This window comes from Lathyrus oleraceus, chromosome 1 (assembly GCF_024323335.1).
Source record: "Lathyrus oleraceus cultivar Zhongwan6 chromosome 1, CAAS_Psat_ZW6_1.0, whole genome shotgun sequence".
Lineage (NCBI taxonomy): Eukaryota > Viridiplantae > Streptophyta > Magnoliopsida > Fabales > Fabaceae > Lathyrus > Lathyrus oleraceus.
In genome coordinates this window covers 404,525,964-404,546,460 of record NC_066579.1, presented here as the reverse complement: position 1 = coordinate 404,546,460, position 20,497 = coordinate 404,525,964, and the positions used below count along the sequence as shown (strand labels likewise).

The 20,497-nt window shown below is 38.8% G+C and overlaps 1 protein-coding gene across 1 annotated transcript; it reads left to right on the top strand.

Moving 5' to 3' along the window:
* The first annotated feature begins 288 nt into the window (after positions 1–288).
* LOC127075634 (accelerated cell death 11) lies at positions 289–3,099 on the top strand. The gene is made up of 4 exons (XM_051017090.1): positions 289–630; positions 1,028–1,200; positions 2,552–2,697; positions 2,801–3,099. Exons 1-4 carry the CDS (start codon positions 433–435, stop codon positions 2,905–2,907), a joined length of 624 nt encoding a protein of 207 aa, XP_050873047.1. The 5' UTR covers positions 289–432; the 3' UTR covers positions 2,908–3,099.
* Positions 3,100–20,497: the final 17,398 nt, after the last annotated feature.

Below are 20,497 nucleotides of genomic sequence, written 5' to 3'. Positions count from 1 at the left end.
AGATTTCATCTTCCTTACATTTGATTTTTCATCGATCTTGTGTAAATTCGAATATATGCTAAATTATCCTGGATATTCATGCATAGAAACTCTAAAATAATTTGAGAGTGTTTAAAATATTATATAAGAAAATAATCCGCTTACGATTTTAGCCTCATCCATTTATTATTATGATTTTTTTCAATAAAAAAAAATCCAAACATGTAAGGAGAATTAAATAAAAAATATATATTTATATTTTGAGCGTGTACATTTTAGATGTTAGTTTATATATCATAAAATATTTAGTCACTTTTATACTTTTACAAGTAACGTGGCATCGAATCACACATCGAATCGAGTTCTTACCGGCCCCAAACTCCATCTTCCTCATCATCTCAAAACAACAATTTCACAGCACACAACTGCGCGAGATTCCGTCCGTTGATTTCAATGGCAGAACCAATCAACGGCGATAAAGCACTCCATCAAATTGCAGACGCATTCAAAGCTCTCGCTAACACTGTCTCCGATTCGCAAACCTCTGAGGTTGAAGTTGCTCCCTTCTCTCGTGCCTGCTCTCTCATCTCCCCTCTCTTTGGTTCCTTAGGCATCGCCTTCAAGTTCGCTGAAATGGATTACGTTGCCAAGGTATGTTCTTTTTAATCTAATCGAGATTCCTCATCATGGGTTTTTTCTATTAGTTAACTTTTCAATTGGGTTTATTGTAATTCTTCAAAGGGTCATGTAAAGTTGTGATTTTTATTTATTTGCTTGTTCCATTCATTTCATTGCCATTCACATTGTTATTATCTGCGGAGTTTAGTAATTTACCCTTTTCTTAGCTGAGAAGTCAGAACCCTTAATTTGAATCATGTTAGTTTTTTATTTGTAGTAGTGTAGTTTTAATTTATAGTGATCTCAAGAAATTGAGTATTTATGTTTGAACGCTTTCTCCTGGTACTTAGTGTTATATACTTCATGTTATTTGTTAATTTGTTAGGTCAAGGCTTCAAGGATATTGATTGATTGGTTAATGGTGTATTAGGTTAATGATCTAGCTGAGGCATCGAAGTCCATTCAGACGTTAAATTCATTGATTGATCGGGATGTACAAGCGAATTCTGTCAAGAATGCAGGCAGCCGTACAAGAAATCTATTGAGAGTAAAACGCGGGCTCGACATGGTCAGAGTACTTTTTCAGCAAATGATAGTTACTGAGTATGTACATTGGTTACTGCTTTGCGATTTGTTTCTTGCTAGTTTTTCTTATATCTGTATATTGCTATGTGTATGCTATGCTTTGAACAATTTTAAGATTATACTAGGCATGGAAGAATGGGAAATCAAGTGCAAAGTGGGAATGCAAACTCGAAAAACTAGTTGAACTATGTGTTCTTTTTAAGTTGTTCTTTGTACTGTGTCATGTTTTCAATTTTCATTTCATTAATGACAAAAAATCATTTTAAGGTTGGTGACTGTTTCAATTATCTTCCCTTTGTTATTTCATTTATACACCCCACTAGCAAACTAGTTACGAATATAATTCACTCCTCACTCCTCCCACCGTTGCCCATTGCTCCGGGTTCAATCTTCTGGTCAGTTTCACTGTCAATCCAGTATGACCTATAAACATTAATAGAATTTTCGTAAAACGTTTTCCTTTTTATAATAAAATGTCAAGATGGGATTGATTTTTTGCCAAAACATTGAGCTTTCGTTATTGTTGTCTGATATTTTGTTTTTCCTTCTATTTTTATTGAACAGTAGTTTCTGGCCATGTACTTTTTTTTGTTAGATAACTACTATTCTTTTATAAAGTGTGAACATTTACTTCCAATAATCTTAGAATATAGGTTGGCACTAACTCAATTTTACAAAACCAGCTTGTATGGTGATGGCTGTCCAAGCTGTTTAAACACTAAACAAATCATACCTATAGGCAATATGAGACTAAATCCACCCCCTCACACCCAACACGACGAAAGTGTTGGAGGCCACAATGAAGGCAACCGAAATGCCGCAATTAGGCGGCTAAGGGTGGACTGCTGTGAAGGCAGCGGAAAAATTTCTAGACTAAACACGCCCTAGGTTTAGCTTGTCCAAAGGTACTTTCTTTCATAGAATAACATTTCTTGCCTTATATCAAAAAGTGATTATCTCCAATCCATACCCTTCTCGTGTTTGTTGAGATCCCATGTTGATTAGAGCCAAAGAAGCTGTTATAAGACTTTATCAATTCTCACTTTTTTTGTTAGCTTCTGGGATTGAGTTAGACCTAGTTTAAATTCTAAGATGTATCCCGTGTCAAAGTCTATCTTAGATTTGTTCGCAATCCAGACGCACAGTCTTGGATGTGAAGGGGTTGACTATATATATGATCAAAGTAGTCTTTACACCTGAACAATCCTCACCCATCCCATGTTCTAGCTTTCTTAGAGTGTTAACTAATGTGTGTTACATGTATTGATGTATATATATTTGAATTAACAGAGTTGTTTCTTAGATTAAGCTTATGGGATAATAGCATGATGAATATCGTAAATGAGTTGAGTTTTTGTACATCTTTCAGGGGAAATTCCCTTAAGGATCCAGCTTCAAAGGCTTACGAACAAGCGCTTGCGCCTTATCATGGTTGGGCTATCAGGAAGGCTGTTTCTGCTGGGATGTATGTTCTTCCTACAAAGGAACAGCTTTTGAAGAAACTCAACGAGGATGGTAATAAGTCTATAATTAATTTTGCTCGCTACTCCCTCTTCAAAACTTTATATGGTAAAATATGCATTCATCATACTCATTTTTCTTTTTTCTTATCCTTCAGAGGCATCCGCGAAAGTCCAAATGCAAATTTATGCCTCAGCATCCGAAGCTCTAATCCGATACATCGATAAACTCTTCGTTTCCAGAAACTTAGGAACAGATTGGTGAAACTTGGACTGTATTCAGATTGTGTACAATATGATTTTCTATTAGGAAGTTGTATTAGATTATTAATGTATTGATTAGTAGTAATTTCTTATAGAATTTGTCTATATAGCAAGCAATATAGAATGGAAGTTTAAGAATAAACTTTTCTTGCAGTCTTTGAAGGATAACATTACTGGTTTTCATTTTTCTCTATACTTCATTGTCTTTTTTCATTGAGTCCGTTGATGTTTCAATTTAGTTCAGTCAGATATGTATAGTAAAAAAAATGTGAATCTAATGTGATTTGTATCTCTCTACTTTGGGCATGTTTGTTATGTTTTTTTTTTAATTGATATTTAATAAGATTCACTTGAATTTTAATTAAACATCAAAATCTTAAACTAATATCTTTTCTGATTTAATGCGAACCGAATTTTGATTAGACATCTAAATCTTGAATTTTAAATTGCACTTTAGTATATCATAAAATATTATCAATCATTATATAGAATGTTGATCCTCTTTAATTGTTCAGAATATAAAATATTGTTATTTAATCTATTTTTTTTTATTAATATCATGTTCTATTATATATATTTTTTAAATTTATGTTCTTATTTTATATTATAAAGAGAATTCACTTAATTTTTTCACTTATCATTTTTTCATAATTACAACTTATATTTTATTATTGGATAAGAAAATATTTTTTTTGTTTATAATATTTGCATGATATCAAATTTTAAGATGTTAGTATCAATTGTACCATTTATGCTAGAGTCATTATTATAATAAAATAGAATTATCTTTTGAGTATTTGATGAAAAAACAAAAATCTAATGAAAATAAAAACTACTAATCTAAAAATAGAAAAAATATGTCATTTATTAGTATGAAAAACTTATTTATTTATACTATAATATATTTACTAATTAAATTTTATAAAATTAAAATAAATATTACATAAATGCAGATCATTGATATAAACACTGCGAAGTATATACACAAATCAAATTAGTCTTTAAACTTTAAAAAAGACAATATCATATTTATAATCAAATTACTCTTTATGAAATTATTTTTTAATATCAATAAATATTTATGAACAATAAACACTGGAAATAAATTATATTTTATGAGTATTGTATGCATGTTATTTAATGCAAAATATTACTTCATTAATGCGATTTTTTTTCCAAAAATAACCAACTTTTTCACTGAAATTTCCAAAATATCCCCGATTTCAAAAAAAATCTCAAACTACCCACTTTTAGGAGGAAACGTCAATTCAATTGGCGACTCCTCTTAAAGATTGAATGGAGACGCTAATTGGATTGGCTAGGACACATGCTCTAGTCAATCCAATTGACGCCCATGTGTATTACTTGAGAGGAGACGCCAATTGGATTAACACCTCAGTGTAAAATGCAAGTTTTTTTGGTAAATGGTCTACGTGATACATAAATTTGAAATATGACCAATTGATATTAATAAAATTTTCCATTACACAAAAACGCCTAATGGTGATGATCGGGATCACCTAACCAACCTCCGGTCCCATATCCCCTAGCTACCCTAACCCGTGGCCGTAACCCACGTTGATGATTCACCACTGGTGTTTGAGTATCTGAGGGGCCAGGAGCGTCACTACCAACTACAAGAGATGGTCTGTTGAGGTAGTCAGACAAGTCGGCATAGTCTTCAGTATGCATCGAGGGTGTACCGCCGTAGCTAAGTTCATGATCCATGCCAGAGTAGTTGGGTTGTAGTTGACTCATTGGTGGGCGACCAGGACAGTTGAAGGGAGACATGGGTGTGAATGATGCGTCGAGGAAAGGTTGGAAAGGTTGTCGGGGTGTTTGGTAGAGATAGGGTTGTTGGAAGTTTTGGTTTTGTGAGGTTTGGGCTTCTTTGTTATGGTAGGAGGAGAGGCGGTTGGTGTTGAATGATCGTTGGGTGTTCTGGCTAAGACGACTTTGGTAGGGTGATGAGGTGGGTGCGAAGCGATGTTGGGTCTCAGGTTGATGGTCAATTTGTTGGTGGTGGTATGAGGTATGCTCTTGGTATTGGGGTTGGGTGTATGACATGTTTTGGTTGTATGTGTGTTGGTTGAACGAAACGTTTGACGGATAGGGGGTTGTGTGTATCCGGTCTGACACTGTTGTTGGGGTTTGATGTTGAGGTGTCAGGTGTGTAAGTCATCTGGTGTGGGTCGTAGAGGTACATATCCTCGGCGATGAACTGAAAACCAACCGATATGTACCAAGCCATATAAGTACGACTTGGTTTTTCTTCATTTGGCATGATTGTGTCAGTTAAGACATGGTCATGGTGGTGCTTCCATTTGCGACACTCCGATCTTGTGAAGCTTTGCCATGGATTGAAGTTCCATTGATCGTTAACTTTGCACAAATGCCATTCTCCTGGGCTTGTTGGGGGATCTGGGATATTTTGGGGCATACCAAACTGCAACTTCACAAGATCACTATTGTGAATCTCCACATTTGTGAACCGTATTATCGGTGTGCATGCAGTCCATACAACCGCGTCTTCAGCGTTGAACTCATGGTCATGATCCAAATTAAGGTATGGACGTCAAATGAACTGAAATGTGAAAGAAGATAGGATTATAATCTAGGTAGAAGAAGTTAACAAATTATAACGAAATAAATTAAGTTATTATGCTTACGTCTGTCGGTCGAAGGTGATCCAACAGATTGCGCTACTGAGTAATACAATGTCTAGGACATCTGTTATAACTCATATCACGTGCAGACTATCTACACCAAAAAGGTAAGAATATTAGTTAGAGATAATAATCTTTAAAGAAGTAAGTAAAGATATAGCAATTTAAACAACTTACTTTTGTGCATACGGGAATGTGAAAGGGTTATTGTTGACGGATGCTAAGGACGGTAGTCTTGACCAACCCCATACTTGTAGCAAAACAACACATCTAGAAAATGTAGATGTGTCTTTGTGTGAGTTTTTGCACAACGAGCTATAGAGATAGGCTAGACAAGCAAATCCCCAACTGTAACTTCCTATTCTATCTAAATGTCTAAGTAAAGGTAAATACATAATATGCATGCTAGAACCATTACCTTCGGGAAATAAAAACGAACCAATTAACAGCATAATATAACACCTAGTTTTTATTATTCAAGCATCTTCGATAGAATGCTCATCTAAGTATAAACTATTATAGTATGACTTAAGGCGTGGAAGTAGTATACCTTGACCTCTTGAGTTATCATCTAACAAATCAGTCTCCAAAAGAGGTCCACGCAAACTGAATTTGCATAGTTGGTTTTACCATTAACAGTCTTACCTTCAATGGACAGTCCCAAAAGTATGTAGATGTCTTCTAGGTCACAGTACATTCACCGGTTGGGAACCAAAATGTGTGTGTCTCTGGACGTCATCTTTCGCATAAAGCATGAATGAATTTGTTATCTACGAACCAAGACAAAATCTTGCTTATATGACCAAAACTGGCGAGTTCAACATAAGGTTGAATCATCAGGTCCAAATGGACATGTTCGTGGACCCGAGTCCGGAACCTTGAAACATCCTATAAAAGAAAGAACAAAAAACTTGACTAAGTTAGTATGTTAAAATAAAAGGGACTCTATTAAAACAAATAACTAAAGAAAAAAACTTATATAATTTGTTATGTTTGCAACCGTTCCTCTATGCAATTCGCCCATTGTGAGGATAGACATTTTATCGGGGAAGAAAGCGGTTAGTGCAGATGAAACTACAAGAAGTTGTTGCAGATGAAATTGTAGAAGAAGTAGTGAGAGTGATGGTGTGGAAGAAGTGTTGGTGGTGCGGATGTATTTATAGGCAAATGAATGGGAGCATGAAAAGTTGTGCTTGCATGTTGCCTCCAATTGAATTGGCGCCCATGTGCAATTTGTACATAGTTTTGCCATTCAAATTGACGCCTCCATATGGACATGTATGCAAGACCTAGGTTTGATTGCTTGGTTTTGAGGCATGCATGCATGCTTTGACAAGGTGTCGCCAAATGGATTGGCGCCCATGTGCAAGGAATGAATGGGGGCGCCGATTCAATTGGAGTGTGTGTCTGCATGTGTAACATGTGGTTGTCTTCTCTCTTGCATGCTGAACATGTCACTTCTTAGTAGCTTGCATGGTTGACACATCATTTTGGACTAGCTTGCATGTGCGACACATCACTTCAAACTAGCTACCATGTGAGACACATCATTCCCTTATTTAAGTATCTTACTATCAACATCCAAGACACATCACTCACATTCATCTGCAGCAAGAAAATAGTTATCATCTGCACAATGTCATCTTCACCAAAATACAGTGTCAACGTTCACTACAACGGTGAAACATACGAGTCTGAGTTATATGGTTTTTGTTTTCGAAACACTGATACCATTAGACTTACGATCAAGAGAAATGCAACATTCTTGCATTTGAAAAAAAGAATACAATCCTGTATAGGATCGGGTATTGTGTCAAAGATCGTGTATCAACATCCAATATTTTTTTAGAATAGTCAATGTAAGTTTTTCCCGATTAAGGTACGAGATGATGAAGATGTTGAATACATGTTTGTGAGTCATGAACATTCAGGCTGCAACTGTATTGAGTTGTACATTACTCTTCAACCATGTATATCGTCTCAGCAGTGTCAAATAACCAGTCAGGATGAATCTAGTGAATTTGATCCACAATGGTCAGATAACGTCAACCTAGAAGCAGAAGCAGAAGTGGACGTCGTTGATGAAGAAGAAGAGGAGACCGAGATACTGGTTGATCACATGTTGAACAATGACATTGAAGATGATGATCAACCACCATCAATACCTCCTAGTCATGTCTACAATCCGCCTCAACATATGACAAATATGGATATGCACGACGATGATACATCCAACAATGTTTTCTATAACTCGTATCCACGATCAAAAGGAGAATTAAAGGTGGGAGACATGTTTCGTACTAAAGACGAATGTGTGCGAGCTATCAAAAAAGTCCACATGAAAAACTCTGTTGATTTTACAGTGAAACACACTGATTGAAGAAGGTATGTTATCGAATGTCGTAACATCCTTTGTAAGTTTCGGTTGGGTGCGTCTTACAAAAAGAAAAATGACTCTTGGGAGATCGCTTCAATAGACCCACCTCAGAGTTGCATTGCAACTAACGTTGAACAAGATCACAGTAAACTAAGCGCTGCATTGATATGTCAAGACATTCTGCCGTTGGTTAATAAAGACCCATCAGTGAAGGTGAGTCCCATATCAGAGCAACATATAATTATACTCCATCTTACAAGAAAGTCTGGATTGCGAGGACAAAGGTTGTTGAACAGGTATTCGGCAACTGGGAGGATTCATACAAAGAATTGCCATGGTTCTCATGGGCCCTAAAAACATATGTCCCAGGAACTGTGGCAATTATGGAGACATTGCCAGCAATGATGCCAGACGGAACTTGTGTTACAGGTAATAGAATATTTCACCGTCTCTTTTGGGCGTTTGACCCATGCATCAAAGGTTTCGCATTCTGCAAACCTATTATTCAAATTGATGGCACTTGGTTATACGGCAAATACAAGGGTACTTTGCTTATGGCGGTTGCACAAGACGGCAACAACAATGTCTTTCCTATTGCCTTTGCTCTAGTTGAAGGTGAAACGGCTGGTGGATGAGGTTTCTTTCTTCGACATCTCATAATGCATGTGGCTCCACAAGCCAATCTCTGTTTGATTTCTGTTAGACATGTTGCCATTGAGAGTGCCTACAACAACCATGACAACGGATGGCATGATCCTCCTTCTACCTATGTCCATTGTATTAGACATATTGCACAAAACTTCATGTGTGCAATAAAAGATAAGAATCTTCACAAAAAGGTGGTGAATGTTGGGTATGCTCTAACTCAGTCGTCATTTCAAAATTATCGTGATGAAATTAGACTGTCTAATGAAGACACGTGGAGATGGCTAAATAACATACCAGTAAAGCAGTGGACAAGGGCATTTGACAGAGGTTGTCGATGGGGCCACATGACAACAAACATTGTGGAATGCATGAACGGGGTATTCAAAGGAATTAGAAATCTGTCAATAACCGCCTTGGTAAGATCGACCTATTATAGGTTGGCTTTTACGTTCACAACCAGAGGTGAAAGATGGAATGCGGTGTTAATGTTCGGGCAAGTATTCAGTGAGTGTTGCATGAAAGTCATGAAGGAGGAGAGCATCAAAGCTAGCACACACGCCGTAACAGTCTTTTACCGTCATAGGCAAAATTTCAGCGTCCAAGAAACAATGGACCACAACAAGGGGAAACCAAATTTAGCCTATGCTGTTAGGCTAAACAGAAGTTGGTGCGACTGTGGAAAATTCCAGGCCTTCCGGATTCCTTTCTCCCATGTCATTGCAGCATGTGCTTATACTCGTCAAGACGCTTACAACCATTTATCTGATGTGTACAAGGCTATCACCGTCATGAATGTATATAATCAAAGCTTCTCGGTACTACCAATGGAGGAATACTGGCCTCCATATGAAGGTGATATAGTTTGGCACAATGACAAGATGCGTAGAAAGAAAAAAGGAAGGCCAAACAACACACGTATCAGGACAGAAATGGATTCCACAGATGAAATGATAAGATTATGTAGTATTTGTCGTCAACCATGAAACAACAAGAACAATTGTCCCAATCGAGGATCATCATCTAGGTCTTAAGCTTTTTGTAACATTGTATTTCTGTAACCTTCAATCATTATATATCATTAAGTTTTTGTTACAACTAGGTTCACAACAAACATCAGTACATAATAAGCTATCTGAAAACAGAAATATTTCTAACTGATTACAACAATCAAATTGATGTGATCTCGATCAAACATCATTTCCCTAGCATCCTTATCAGTCTTCATTCGCACCCAACTAAAGATATTGTCGAGTCTCTCAATACTTCTAATTTTTCCCCTTCTGGTATTTTCCCATCTAACCAACGAACCAGTTCCCTCTTCAGTTGATCGAACATAGTGATGTTCCAGAACAGCATCAACATCTGAGGTTTGTCTCTCGCATAAATCACCTTTCTATATCGATGACGAACACCAAACATGATTGCCAAATGATTAAATAAGATGTGGAACAATGACTCACACAACACATCTATTTATAACAAAAAATTGCATTTTACACTGAGGTGTCAATCCAATTGGCGCCTCCATTCAATCTTTAAGAGGAGTCTCCAATTGAATTGGCGCATCCTCCTCCTAAAAGTGGGGTAGTTTGGGATTTTTTTTTTAAATCAAAGGTATTTTGGGAATTTCCTTGAAAAAATGGGTTATTTTTGTAAAAAATTCCATTAATGCGTCTCATTAATGCAAATATGAGGCTATATACCAAAAAAACTTATTTAATTACCTATTAAATTAATTTAAAAACAAATATTGATATAAATATAAAAACATAAATAATCTTTATATATGAAAAAAAATCTGAAAGTGACTCGCATATAATTAAATTGATTAATAAATTTATAAGATAATGTGTGTCACTAATAAATTTACAAGGTAATGTATGTCACAAATTATAGGAGTTAAATTGACTAATAATATTTATTAATAAATTAACTAATAATATATGTTATTGATTAGGGGTGGACAAATTTGTGTTGCCAATAATCACATTGCATTATAATATATGTTATTGAATAGGGGTGGACAAAATTGTCAAGTACAACCCAAACTATCTAATTTGATTGACCTAATACATAAACAAAAATGGGTTAACGGGTTTAACGATTTAAAAGTAAGAGTTTCAACGAATTGGGATGGTCTGATTCTTGTTGAAATGTAAGTCCTTGTGTCGAAGCAGGTTGCTCGATAGAACAAGAAAGTGTCGAAACACCTATTGTCATACCCCAAAATTTGCCCATTAATATTTCAAGACATTTTTCAAGACACTCCGACTCATTTTTATGACACTGATCTTAAAGGAACAAAAGCCCAGCTCACAACAGGCCCAATCCAAGAAAAGGCCCAAACTAGCTTGCTCGCTAGGCGAGCAATTCCTTCGCCTAGCGAACCCCTCGTCATGACACTCGCCCCAGCGAAGCGCCAGATCCAGTAAAAGCCCAAAATAGCTTGCTCGCTAGGCGAGCAATTCCTTCGCCTAGCGAAGCTTGCGAATATCAGAATTTCTGGGCTTCCTTCTGAGCCCATTAGGTCACAACAAGAGCATTATAAATAGCCAAGCTTCAGTCACGAAAATGAACGGATGAAGACGGACGGAAACCCTGGCACAGAAACCCTGGAGGCTACTTTAGAGAGTTCTGAGTGAAGAAACCCTGAAGGCCGCTCCTCCGCTCCGAAGCTACCGCCGCCCAACTCCATTCGATACCAAGCTCAGTTACAAACAGGTTTGCGTATCACTAATGTTTTATGCTTTTAATCGATAATCTTTACATATATAAGGCATCATGATTAAACTTTCGGATATGTAATATGATTTCATGTATGAATTTAAGTATGCCTGAATACCCTGAATGTTTGTCCATGCTATTCCTATAATTAAATGCCATGAAGGTCAGGGTTCCGGAGATCATGCTGCTGTCAAACTCAAAATCCGTCGCCGCTCGCTAGCACATCGCTAAGCGAGCCTGGAGCGAGCCCTCGCTAAGCCTTCGCTAGGCGAAGCAGGGGCGAACGGGACAGTGGCTGTTTTGTTTCTTTGTTGTTCTGCCTTATGTTCATCCGATCAATATTCATTATAATTCTGTATTATTTGGTCTGATTTAATGACTGTTGTGTTATGGTGCAATTTCAAATTGTACTTTATCTCGATGCTTTAACCCGTGTGTTGAATTGTGTAAAGGCTTACATATTTCCGAGGAGACGGCCGGCTAGGTATTCCGCTTTATGTGTGGGATACCCTTATGGAGATGGGTTCTGAATTACTTAATTTTAATGTGGAGATTCATCCTAAATTACCTAGCTGATTTTAATGTATTGATTTCATCGATTTTAATGTGGATCTAATTACTTAATCGATTACGGCTATCTAATTAATTGTAAAACGTTGCCTTTAAATAAGTGATCTTGGACCTCTCTTTGTTACCCTACGATTACGGTATTATGGTCATGTCCCGCGAATGTGGGGATGCACTTAGCAAAGACCCTTCGGTTAAATCATCATAGTCCCTCGAATGTTGCCTTTGTCCCTCGATGACCCTTCGGTGTATCCTACGGTTAAATGATGATAGTCCCTTCGAATGTTAAGGTATCCCCACAATTGTTGCCTTCAATGACCAATCGATGACCCTACGATGACCCTTTTACATCCAAAGGATAAAACTACTTACTTCTCAATAGTAAGGACAATTTTACCCTCATAAGGATAGGAAATGCCCATAACGACCTTAGGAAGGTATAACTCTCAATTACTGGATCATAACCTAAAACATTTTCCACCCCTCACACTTTGCAAGTCCTAGAAAATCACCACTTGGTATACATTCATACTAGAATCATTACCAAGTTATATTTTTCTAAACTGTTTTTCAAAATCAAACGAGATGAATACTTTGTATACATTCATACGAGAATCATTACAAAGTTAAACTCTCTTTTCGAAACATTTTTAAACAATTCACCAACACTTTTCAGACAAAAATATAAGTGATCCAGCAATTAAGAGCCCATGGATAACCATGGATGCAAAGGGTGCTAATACCTTCCCTTTGTATAATGTACCTCCCGAACCCAAAATCTATTGAGGTCTTTCCTGTTCTTTTCCACCTTTCCTTATTGGATAAAAGAAAAGTCGGTGGCGACTCTTGCTAACCGCGACATTGCGATTAAAAACACATCCAAGTCAGTTCACCGTATGACAGAACTGGCGACTCTGCTGGGGATAACAAAGAGAGGTCACCTTAAAAAAATCATTTGTGTTTTCAAATTGTTCCTTCTTTTAAGGGTATTGTTGAGTGAAAGATCCTACACCCGGATCTAGTGTACCTTAGGTAAGTAGCAATAGATCATCGCGACTATCCGGCGTATACTGGAATGGTTAAAATGATGGCTACGGTTAATGTGACACTTTGGATGTCCTGATGTTCCTCATGTTCACTTGAGGAAAAATTTGGCTTCCGCGTGGTGTCATTAAAGCATTAACCAGACCTTTAGAACCCTAATTGACTCATCCTGGCCATTAGAAAGTAGTGAGATAACTGACTTCGGTTCCGACTGGGGTTGGTTGAGACTCGATACTACACTCTTTGAGATTGGACTTTAGGGAAGCTTCGGTCAACCACTTGGTGTTGCACTGAAGTGGACTTAAAGGAAGGTCAGTGATTTGAGATCCTTCTAGAACCCGGTTACTATTCTAGGACAGGTTGAACCAACTAAACTTCAGTGGGAAGGGTACTTACCTATGGAACTCATGCAAGCCTTAAAACCTAGGAATGATCATTGTGTGACTTGCTTGTGCTTGTTATTTACCTAACATCCTAACATCATAACATCATAACATCATGGCATTGTACTAACCATTTCAAGGACTCTAAACATTGAAAACATTTCATACATTGCATAGCATAACATAACATTGCATAACAGGTACTCTAAAGGGATCAATGTTCTCACGGTTTTCCTGCAAACATAAAAATGGACCTCGAACAAACTGTCAAAGATCTCCATGCTCAGAATGCTCAACTCCAGGAGATGATCTTGAACTTATCCAAGGGGCAGGAGGAACTGAAGGCTCTCTTGCTCGAGAAGAAAGAGGACAAGAAACCTGTGAGTTACATTAACCCGGGAAGAAGGCTTAAAGGACAGGCTGCGGGAGTCAAAATCAGAATTCCGAATGATCAAGAAGAGGAAACAGAGACAGATTCAGAAGATGAGAATGTCGATCTCTTCAACCCTGAGGATGACAATGAGGATTATGAGAATGAACAGTACTCTCCAAGAGATGGCAAGTACAAGTTGCTGGAAGAACGTATGCTAGCTATGGAGGCTCAAAAGGCGCCCAGTCTGGATGTCGAAAGCTTGGGTCTGGTCTCTGATGTGGTCATTCCCCGCAAATTCAAGGTCCCCGCTTTCACTAAGTATGATGGGGCATCTTGTCCTCAGATGCACCTGAGAGCTTATGTGAGAAAGATTCAGCCGTATACCACTGATAGGAAACTATGGATTCATTTCTTCCAAGAAAGTCTGTCTGGCACACAGTTAGAATGGTACTATCAGCTCGAGAGCTCGAACATCCGCACCTGGACTGATTTAGCGACAGCTTTCTACAAGCACTACCAGTATAATTCTGAATTAGCGCCTACTCGGCTACAGTTGCAAGATATGACTATGGGATCTAAAGAAAGCTTCAAAGAATATGCTCAAAAATGGAGAGATTTGGCTGGCAGAGTCAAACCCCCTATGACTGATCGGGAATTAGTGGACATGTTCATGAGCACATTGACTGGCCCATTCTACAGCCATCTATTGAGAAGTTCCTCATCGGGTTTCACTGAACTTATATTAACTGGTGAACATGTTGAAAGCGGAATTCGAAGTGGAAAGATACAGGCGGCTACCTCTGATCCTCCGGAGACTCCTAATGTCATCACTGCTCCTCCATCTAATCATGACGAGACTGTCAATGCTGTGGAAGATACTGATAACGATTATGACTTGGATAGCTGGATTTTCCTAACAATTGGTGACGGACTCAATAATTGGAAAGCTGAAGACACTATCCTGATTTCCTTTAGTCAGGAGTAATTGTTATTGCTATTTTAGCATTTTAAAGCATTGTGTCTATACCCGGGGCACAATAGCTAATTTTTAAGGGTTTTGTCATTTTCATAAGCATATTCACATTCAATAAATCAATGGACCTTTTTTGCATTCAAATATTGCGCTCTTTATCTTTCCTGTCATTTTTCAAACAAGCTATGTTTTCTTGCACACACTCACGTAACAAATTGCGTATCCATATCCACTCTGGATCCTGTTGATAATAATCCCGCTACTGTTTATTATGACTTTGAAAATCCGATCTACCAAGCCGAGGATGGAAGTGAGGAAGATTGTGAAGTACCTGGATAGCTTGCCAGACTGCTACTGAAAGAAGAAAAGACTATACAGCCGCATGAGGAGTCAATTGAAACTGTCGATCTGAGTACTAGAGTGGACAAGAAAGAAGTCAGAAGCTTCTTGGGACACTTGAATTACATTGCCCGATTTATCTCCCATTTGACTGCTACTTGCAAACCCACCTTCAAATTACCGAGAACAGTCAAGAGATGATGAATGTCAGGAAGCTTTTTGACAAAATCAAGAAGTATCTCCAAGAACCTATAAATCTGATGCCACCAGTTGAAGGAAGACCTCTAATAATGTATTTGACCGTGTTAGAAAATCCAATAGGGTGTGTTGGGGCAACATGACGAGTCTGGTCGAAAAGAGCATGCCATATACTACCTTAGCAAAAAGGTACCGACTGTGAAACAAGATACTCACAGCTCGAGAAAGCTTGTTGTGCTTTGGCGTGGGCTGCTCGCCGACTAAGACAGTATATGTTGAATCATACCACTTTATTGATTTCTAAGATGGATCTTATCAAATATACATTTGGAAAACCTGCTCTCTCCAATTCGAACAACAAGATGATTACTGAACTCTGCACGCAGTTTAAAATAAAACACCATAACTCTTCTCTGCACCGGCCAAAGATGAACGACGCCGTGGAGGCTGCTAATAAGAATATCAAGAAGATCATACAAAAGATGACAGTAACATACAAAGACTGGCATGAGATGTTACCATTTGCTCTTCATGGTTATCGCACTTCAGTGCGCACTTCGACAGGGGCAACTCCTTTCTCTTTGGTCTACGGAATGGAAGCGGTTTTACTAGTGGAAGTTCAGATTCCCTCTCTAAGAATCATGAAAGATGCAGGCTTAGATGAAGATGAAGGGATTCAGACCCGACTCGATCAGATAAATTTGATTGATGAAAAAAGACTTGCGGCTGTTTGTCATGGGCAGATATGTCAGAAGCGCATGACCCAGACATTCAACAAAAAGGTCAAGAGACAGGTATATCAAATTGGAGACTTGGTGATCAAGTGTGTCATTCTACCACAAAGTGATCCCAGGGGCAAATGGACTCCCACATACGAAGGGCCATTTGTAGTTAAGAAGGTATTCTCTGGTGGAGCCATGATGCTTGCTACAATGGATGGCGAAGAGTTCCCGCATCCTGTGAACGCTGACATAGTTAAAAAATACTACGCATAAAAGAGACCCGCTAGGTCGACGTACCTAGGCAAAAGTAAGGGCATCCCGGCGAACCAAAAGGGTTCGGGCAAAAATTAGGGATAAACATATAAAGACGTACACCCGGCAAGTCGAAAACCTGAAAAGGCGGCTTGGGCAAAAAAGGGTATCCTGGTGGACTGAAAACCTGAAAAGACGGTCCAGGCAAAAATTAGGGATTAAAGCGTATGACTATGTCCCGTTCTCGGTCAGCTTCACCCAAATCAAAGGGACTGAACAAGCCAATCGCTTTTATCCGACAGCAGGAGATGAGAGGCTTAAAGACATAATGACAGTAGTGGAATTAAAATCGGTGGGACTTTTTCTGCATAGCTTTCTCTTTGTTTTCTGGACGGCTTCCTCTTACTAGGATTTCTGTCTCCTTGTACTCAAATTGCCTGTTTATAGGCCCTCTTTCAAAGTCGATACCATTTTATCTTCCAAAAAGATGCTTTTGTTTTACTTTCTCTGTTTTGTTTGCGTAAACGTCCATTGATTTAACTTGAATTGATATATGCATTTGAATATGATCAATGTTTATCAAAATACATGCATAAAATAGCAATGGCAGTTACTAAAAGACTTCAGGATCGTGGATAAGGTCTAACCATGCTTTCCGATGAATCCCGTTGCTAGTTCTATTCCCCAACAAAAGCCAGTCATTCCCAGAAGAGAGTGGCATTACTAGACAAATGGGTCATCTCTTCCACCCCCAGCCAAGCTTCTGTTGAACATTTCTACCATCAGACAGAAATCAAGCATCCCCGGCTAAGAAAGGGTCATCGATACCAGTATCTCCCAACCAGAAGATTGAGATTTGTTTTCCCCAGTAGAGTCCTCTGGAAGAATTTTTCAGATGCATAATTCATTCATTACATCATTTCACAGCATACGCATGCATACATCGTTCGCAGTTATTTTCGAAAGCATAAAACATCTCATGCATCATGACATGGCATGAAGCTAACTTTATTTTTCAGGTTAATTATTCCCCTGATACAGTCAAAACAAAGGTCCATTCAGACGGACAGCTTTATCAATTACATTCAGGATTCAACTACATCTTTCAGATACACTCCATGTCAACATTCATCCTGACATCCTCCTAGTGATGGCATCTATAAGCCCATCCCAGACATTTATTGCAAATACAACATATACAAATACTATCAGATATAGCCTAGCATACGGTTCATTCTGATTCAGCTCAACATATGACTATTTCAATTCAGATGCGATCTAACGTACGATCCATTCCGACCTTCAGCAGCTCCAACACGGTCTAGCGTACGACCCATTTGGATGTTCATTCCCTCAGATGCTACCTAGCGTACGGTACAGTTCTGAAGTGTAGTCTAGCATACGACTACCCCTTTTATCATCAGATCCAACCTAACGGACGGCTCGTTCTGCTCAGAGACGGTCTAATGTACGACCCAGTTAGACCTTCATCTCCTCAGATGCTACCTAGTGTACGGTACATTTCTGAAGTGTAGTCTAGCATACGACTACCCCCCTTTTATCATCAGATCCAGCCTAACAGACGGCTCGTTCTACTCAGAGACCGTCTAATGTACGACCCAGTTAGACCTTCATCTCCTCAGATGCTACCTAGCGTACGGTACATTTCTGAAGTGTAGTCTAGCATACGACTACCCCCTTTTTCATCATCAGATCCAGCCTAACGGACGGCTCATTCTGCTCAAATACAGTCTAATGTACGACCCAGTTAGACCTTCAAGTCCTCAGATGCTACCTAGTGTACGGTACATTTCTGAAGTGTAGTCTAGCATACGACTACCCCCTTTATCATCAAATTCAGCCTAACGGACGACTCATTCTGCTCAAATACAGTCTAATGTACGACCCAGTTAGACCTTCAAGTCCTCCGATGCTACCTAGTGTACGGTACATTTCTGAAGCGTAGTCTAGCGTACGACTACCCCTTTCATCATCATGTACAGCCTAACGGACGGCTTATTCTGCAACTCAGAGACGATCTAGCGTACGATCCATTCTGATCTTTCATCCCCAGCAAAGTCATCCGCCTAATGAACAACTCACTCTGGTATTCAGATATGATCTAGCGTATGATCCATTCTGATCCCTTATCCCCAGCGATATATAACACACTCCGACTCCCCAGCGAAGTCGACAGCCTAATGGGCGACTCACTATACGGTCTAACGTACGACCCGGTATGACACCCATGTCTTCAGATATCGCCTAACGTACGACACAATCTGAAGCTCTCATCATCAAACTTCCTGGATGGTATCTTTAAGCCCATCTTCATCAAGACTAACCTTTGATTAACAAGAGCAAATTTTTGGGGCATTCTAGTGTTCAATAATCTTCCACCTCCAGACCACGAACGGCATACTCGCCGTCCTAACTCTCTCGGTTCAAGATTGAACAGGGGCAGCTGTCATACCCCAAAATTTGCCCATTAATATTTCAAGACATTTTTCAAGACACTCCGACTCATTTTTATGACACTGATCTTAAAGGAACAAAAGCCCAGCTCACAACAGGCCCAATCCAAGAAAAGGCCCAAACTAGCTTGCTCGCTAGGCGAGCAATTCCTTCGCCTAGCGAACCCCTCGTCATGACACTCGCCCCAGCGAAGCGCCAGATCCAGTAAAAGCCCAAAATAGCTTGCTCGCTAGGCGAGCAATTCCTTCGCCTAGCGAAGCTTGCGAATATCAGAATTTCTGGGCTTCCTTCTGAGCCCATTAGGTCACAACAAGAGCATTATAAATAGCCAAGCTTCAGTCACGAAAATGAACGGATGAAGACGGACGGAAACCCTGGCACAGAAACCCTGGAGGCTACTTTAGAGAGTTCTGAGTGAAGAAACCCTGAAGGCCGCTCCTCCGCTCCGAAGCTACCGCCGCCCAACTCCATTCGATACCAAGCTCAGTTACAAACAGGTTTGCGTATCACTAATGTTTTATGCTTTTAATCGATAATCTTTACATATATAAGGCATCATGATTAAACTTTCGGATATGTAATATGATTTCATGTATGAATTTAAGTATGCCTGAATACCCTGAATGTTTGTCCATGCTATTCCTATAATTAAATGCCATGAAGGTCAGGGTTCCGGAGATCATGCTGCTGTCAAACTCAAAATCCGTCGCCGCTCGCTAGCACATCGCTAAGCGAGCCTGGAGCGAGCCCTCGCTAAGCCTTCGCTAGGCGAAGCAGGGGCGAACGGGACAGTGGTTGTTTTGTTTCTTTGTTGTTCTGCCTTATGTTCATCCGATCAATATTCATTATAATTCTGCATTATTTGGTCTGATTTAATGACTGTTGTGTTATGGTGCAATTTCAAATTGTACTTTATCTCGATGCTTTAACCCGTGTGTTGAATTGTGTAAAGGCTTACATATTTCCGAGGAGACGGCCGGCTAGGTATTCCGCTTTATGTGTGGGATACCCTTATGGAGATGGGTTCTGAATTACTTAATTTTAATGTGGAGATTCATCCTAAATTACCTAGCTGATTTTAATGTATTGATTTCATCGATTTTAATGTGGATCTAATTACTTAATCGATTACGGCTATCTAATTAATTGTAAAACTTTGCCTTTAAATAAGTGATCTTGGACCTCTCTTTGTTACCCTACGATTACGGTATTATGGTCATGTCCCGCGAATGTGGGGATGCACTTAGCAAAGACCCTTCGGTTAAATCATCATAGTCCCTCGAATGTTGCCTTTGTCCCTCGATGACCCTTCGGTGTAGCCTACGGTTAAATGATGATAGTCCCTTCGAATGCTAAGGTATCCTCACAACTGTTGCCTTCAATGACCAATCGATGACCCTACGATGACCCTTTTACATCCAAAGGATAAAACTACTTACTTCTCAATAGTAAGGACAATTTTACCCTCATAAGGATAGGAAATGCCCATAACGACCTTAGGAAGGTATAACTCTCAATTACTGGATCATAACCTAAAACATTTTCCACCCCTCACACTTTGCAAGTCCTAGAAAATCACCACTTGGTATACATTCATACTAGAATCATTACCAAGTTATATTTTTCTAAACTGTTTTTCAAAATCAAACGAGATGAATACTTTGTATACATTCATACGAGAATCATTACAAAGTTAAACTCTCTTTTCGAAACATTTTTAAACAATTCACCAACATTTTTCAGACAAAAATATAAGTGATCCAGCAATTAAGAGCCCATGGATAACCATGGATGCAAAGGGTGCTAATACCTTCCCTTTGTATAATGTACCTCCCGAACCCAAAATCTAT

Coding starts and splice junctions, on each gene's coding strand:
- LOC127075634 (XM_051017090.1), top strand. CDS start 433: ATGGCAGAACCAATCAACGGCGATAAAGCACTCCATCAAATTGCAGAC. Junction 631..1,027: donor AAATGGATTACGTTGCCAAG/GTATGTTCTTTT, acceptor ATGGTGTATTAG/GTTAATGATCTAGCTGAGGC. Junction 2,698..2,800: donor GAAGAAACTCAACGAGGATG/GTAATAAGTCTA, acceptor CTTATCCTTCAG/AGGCATCCGCGAAAGTCCAA.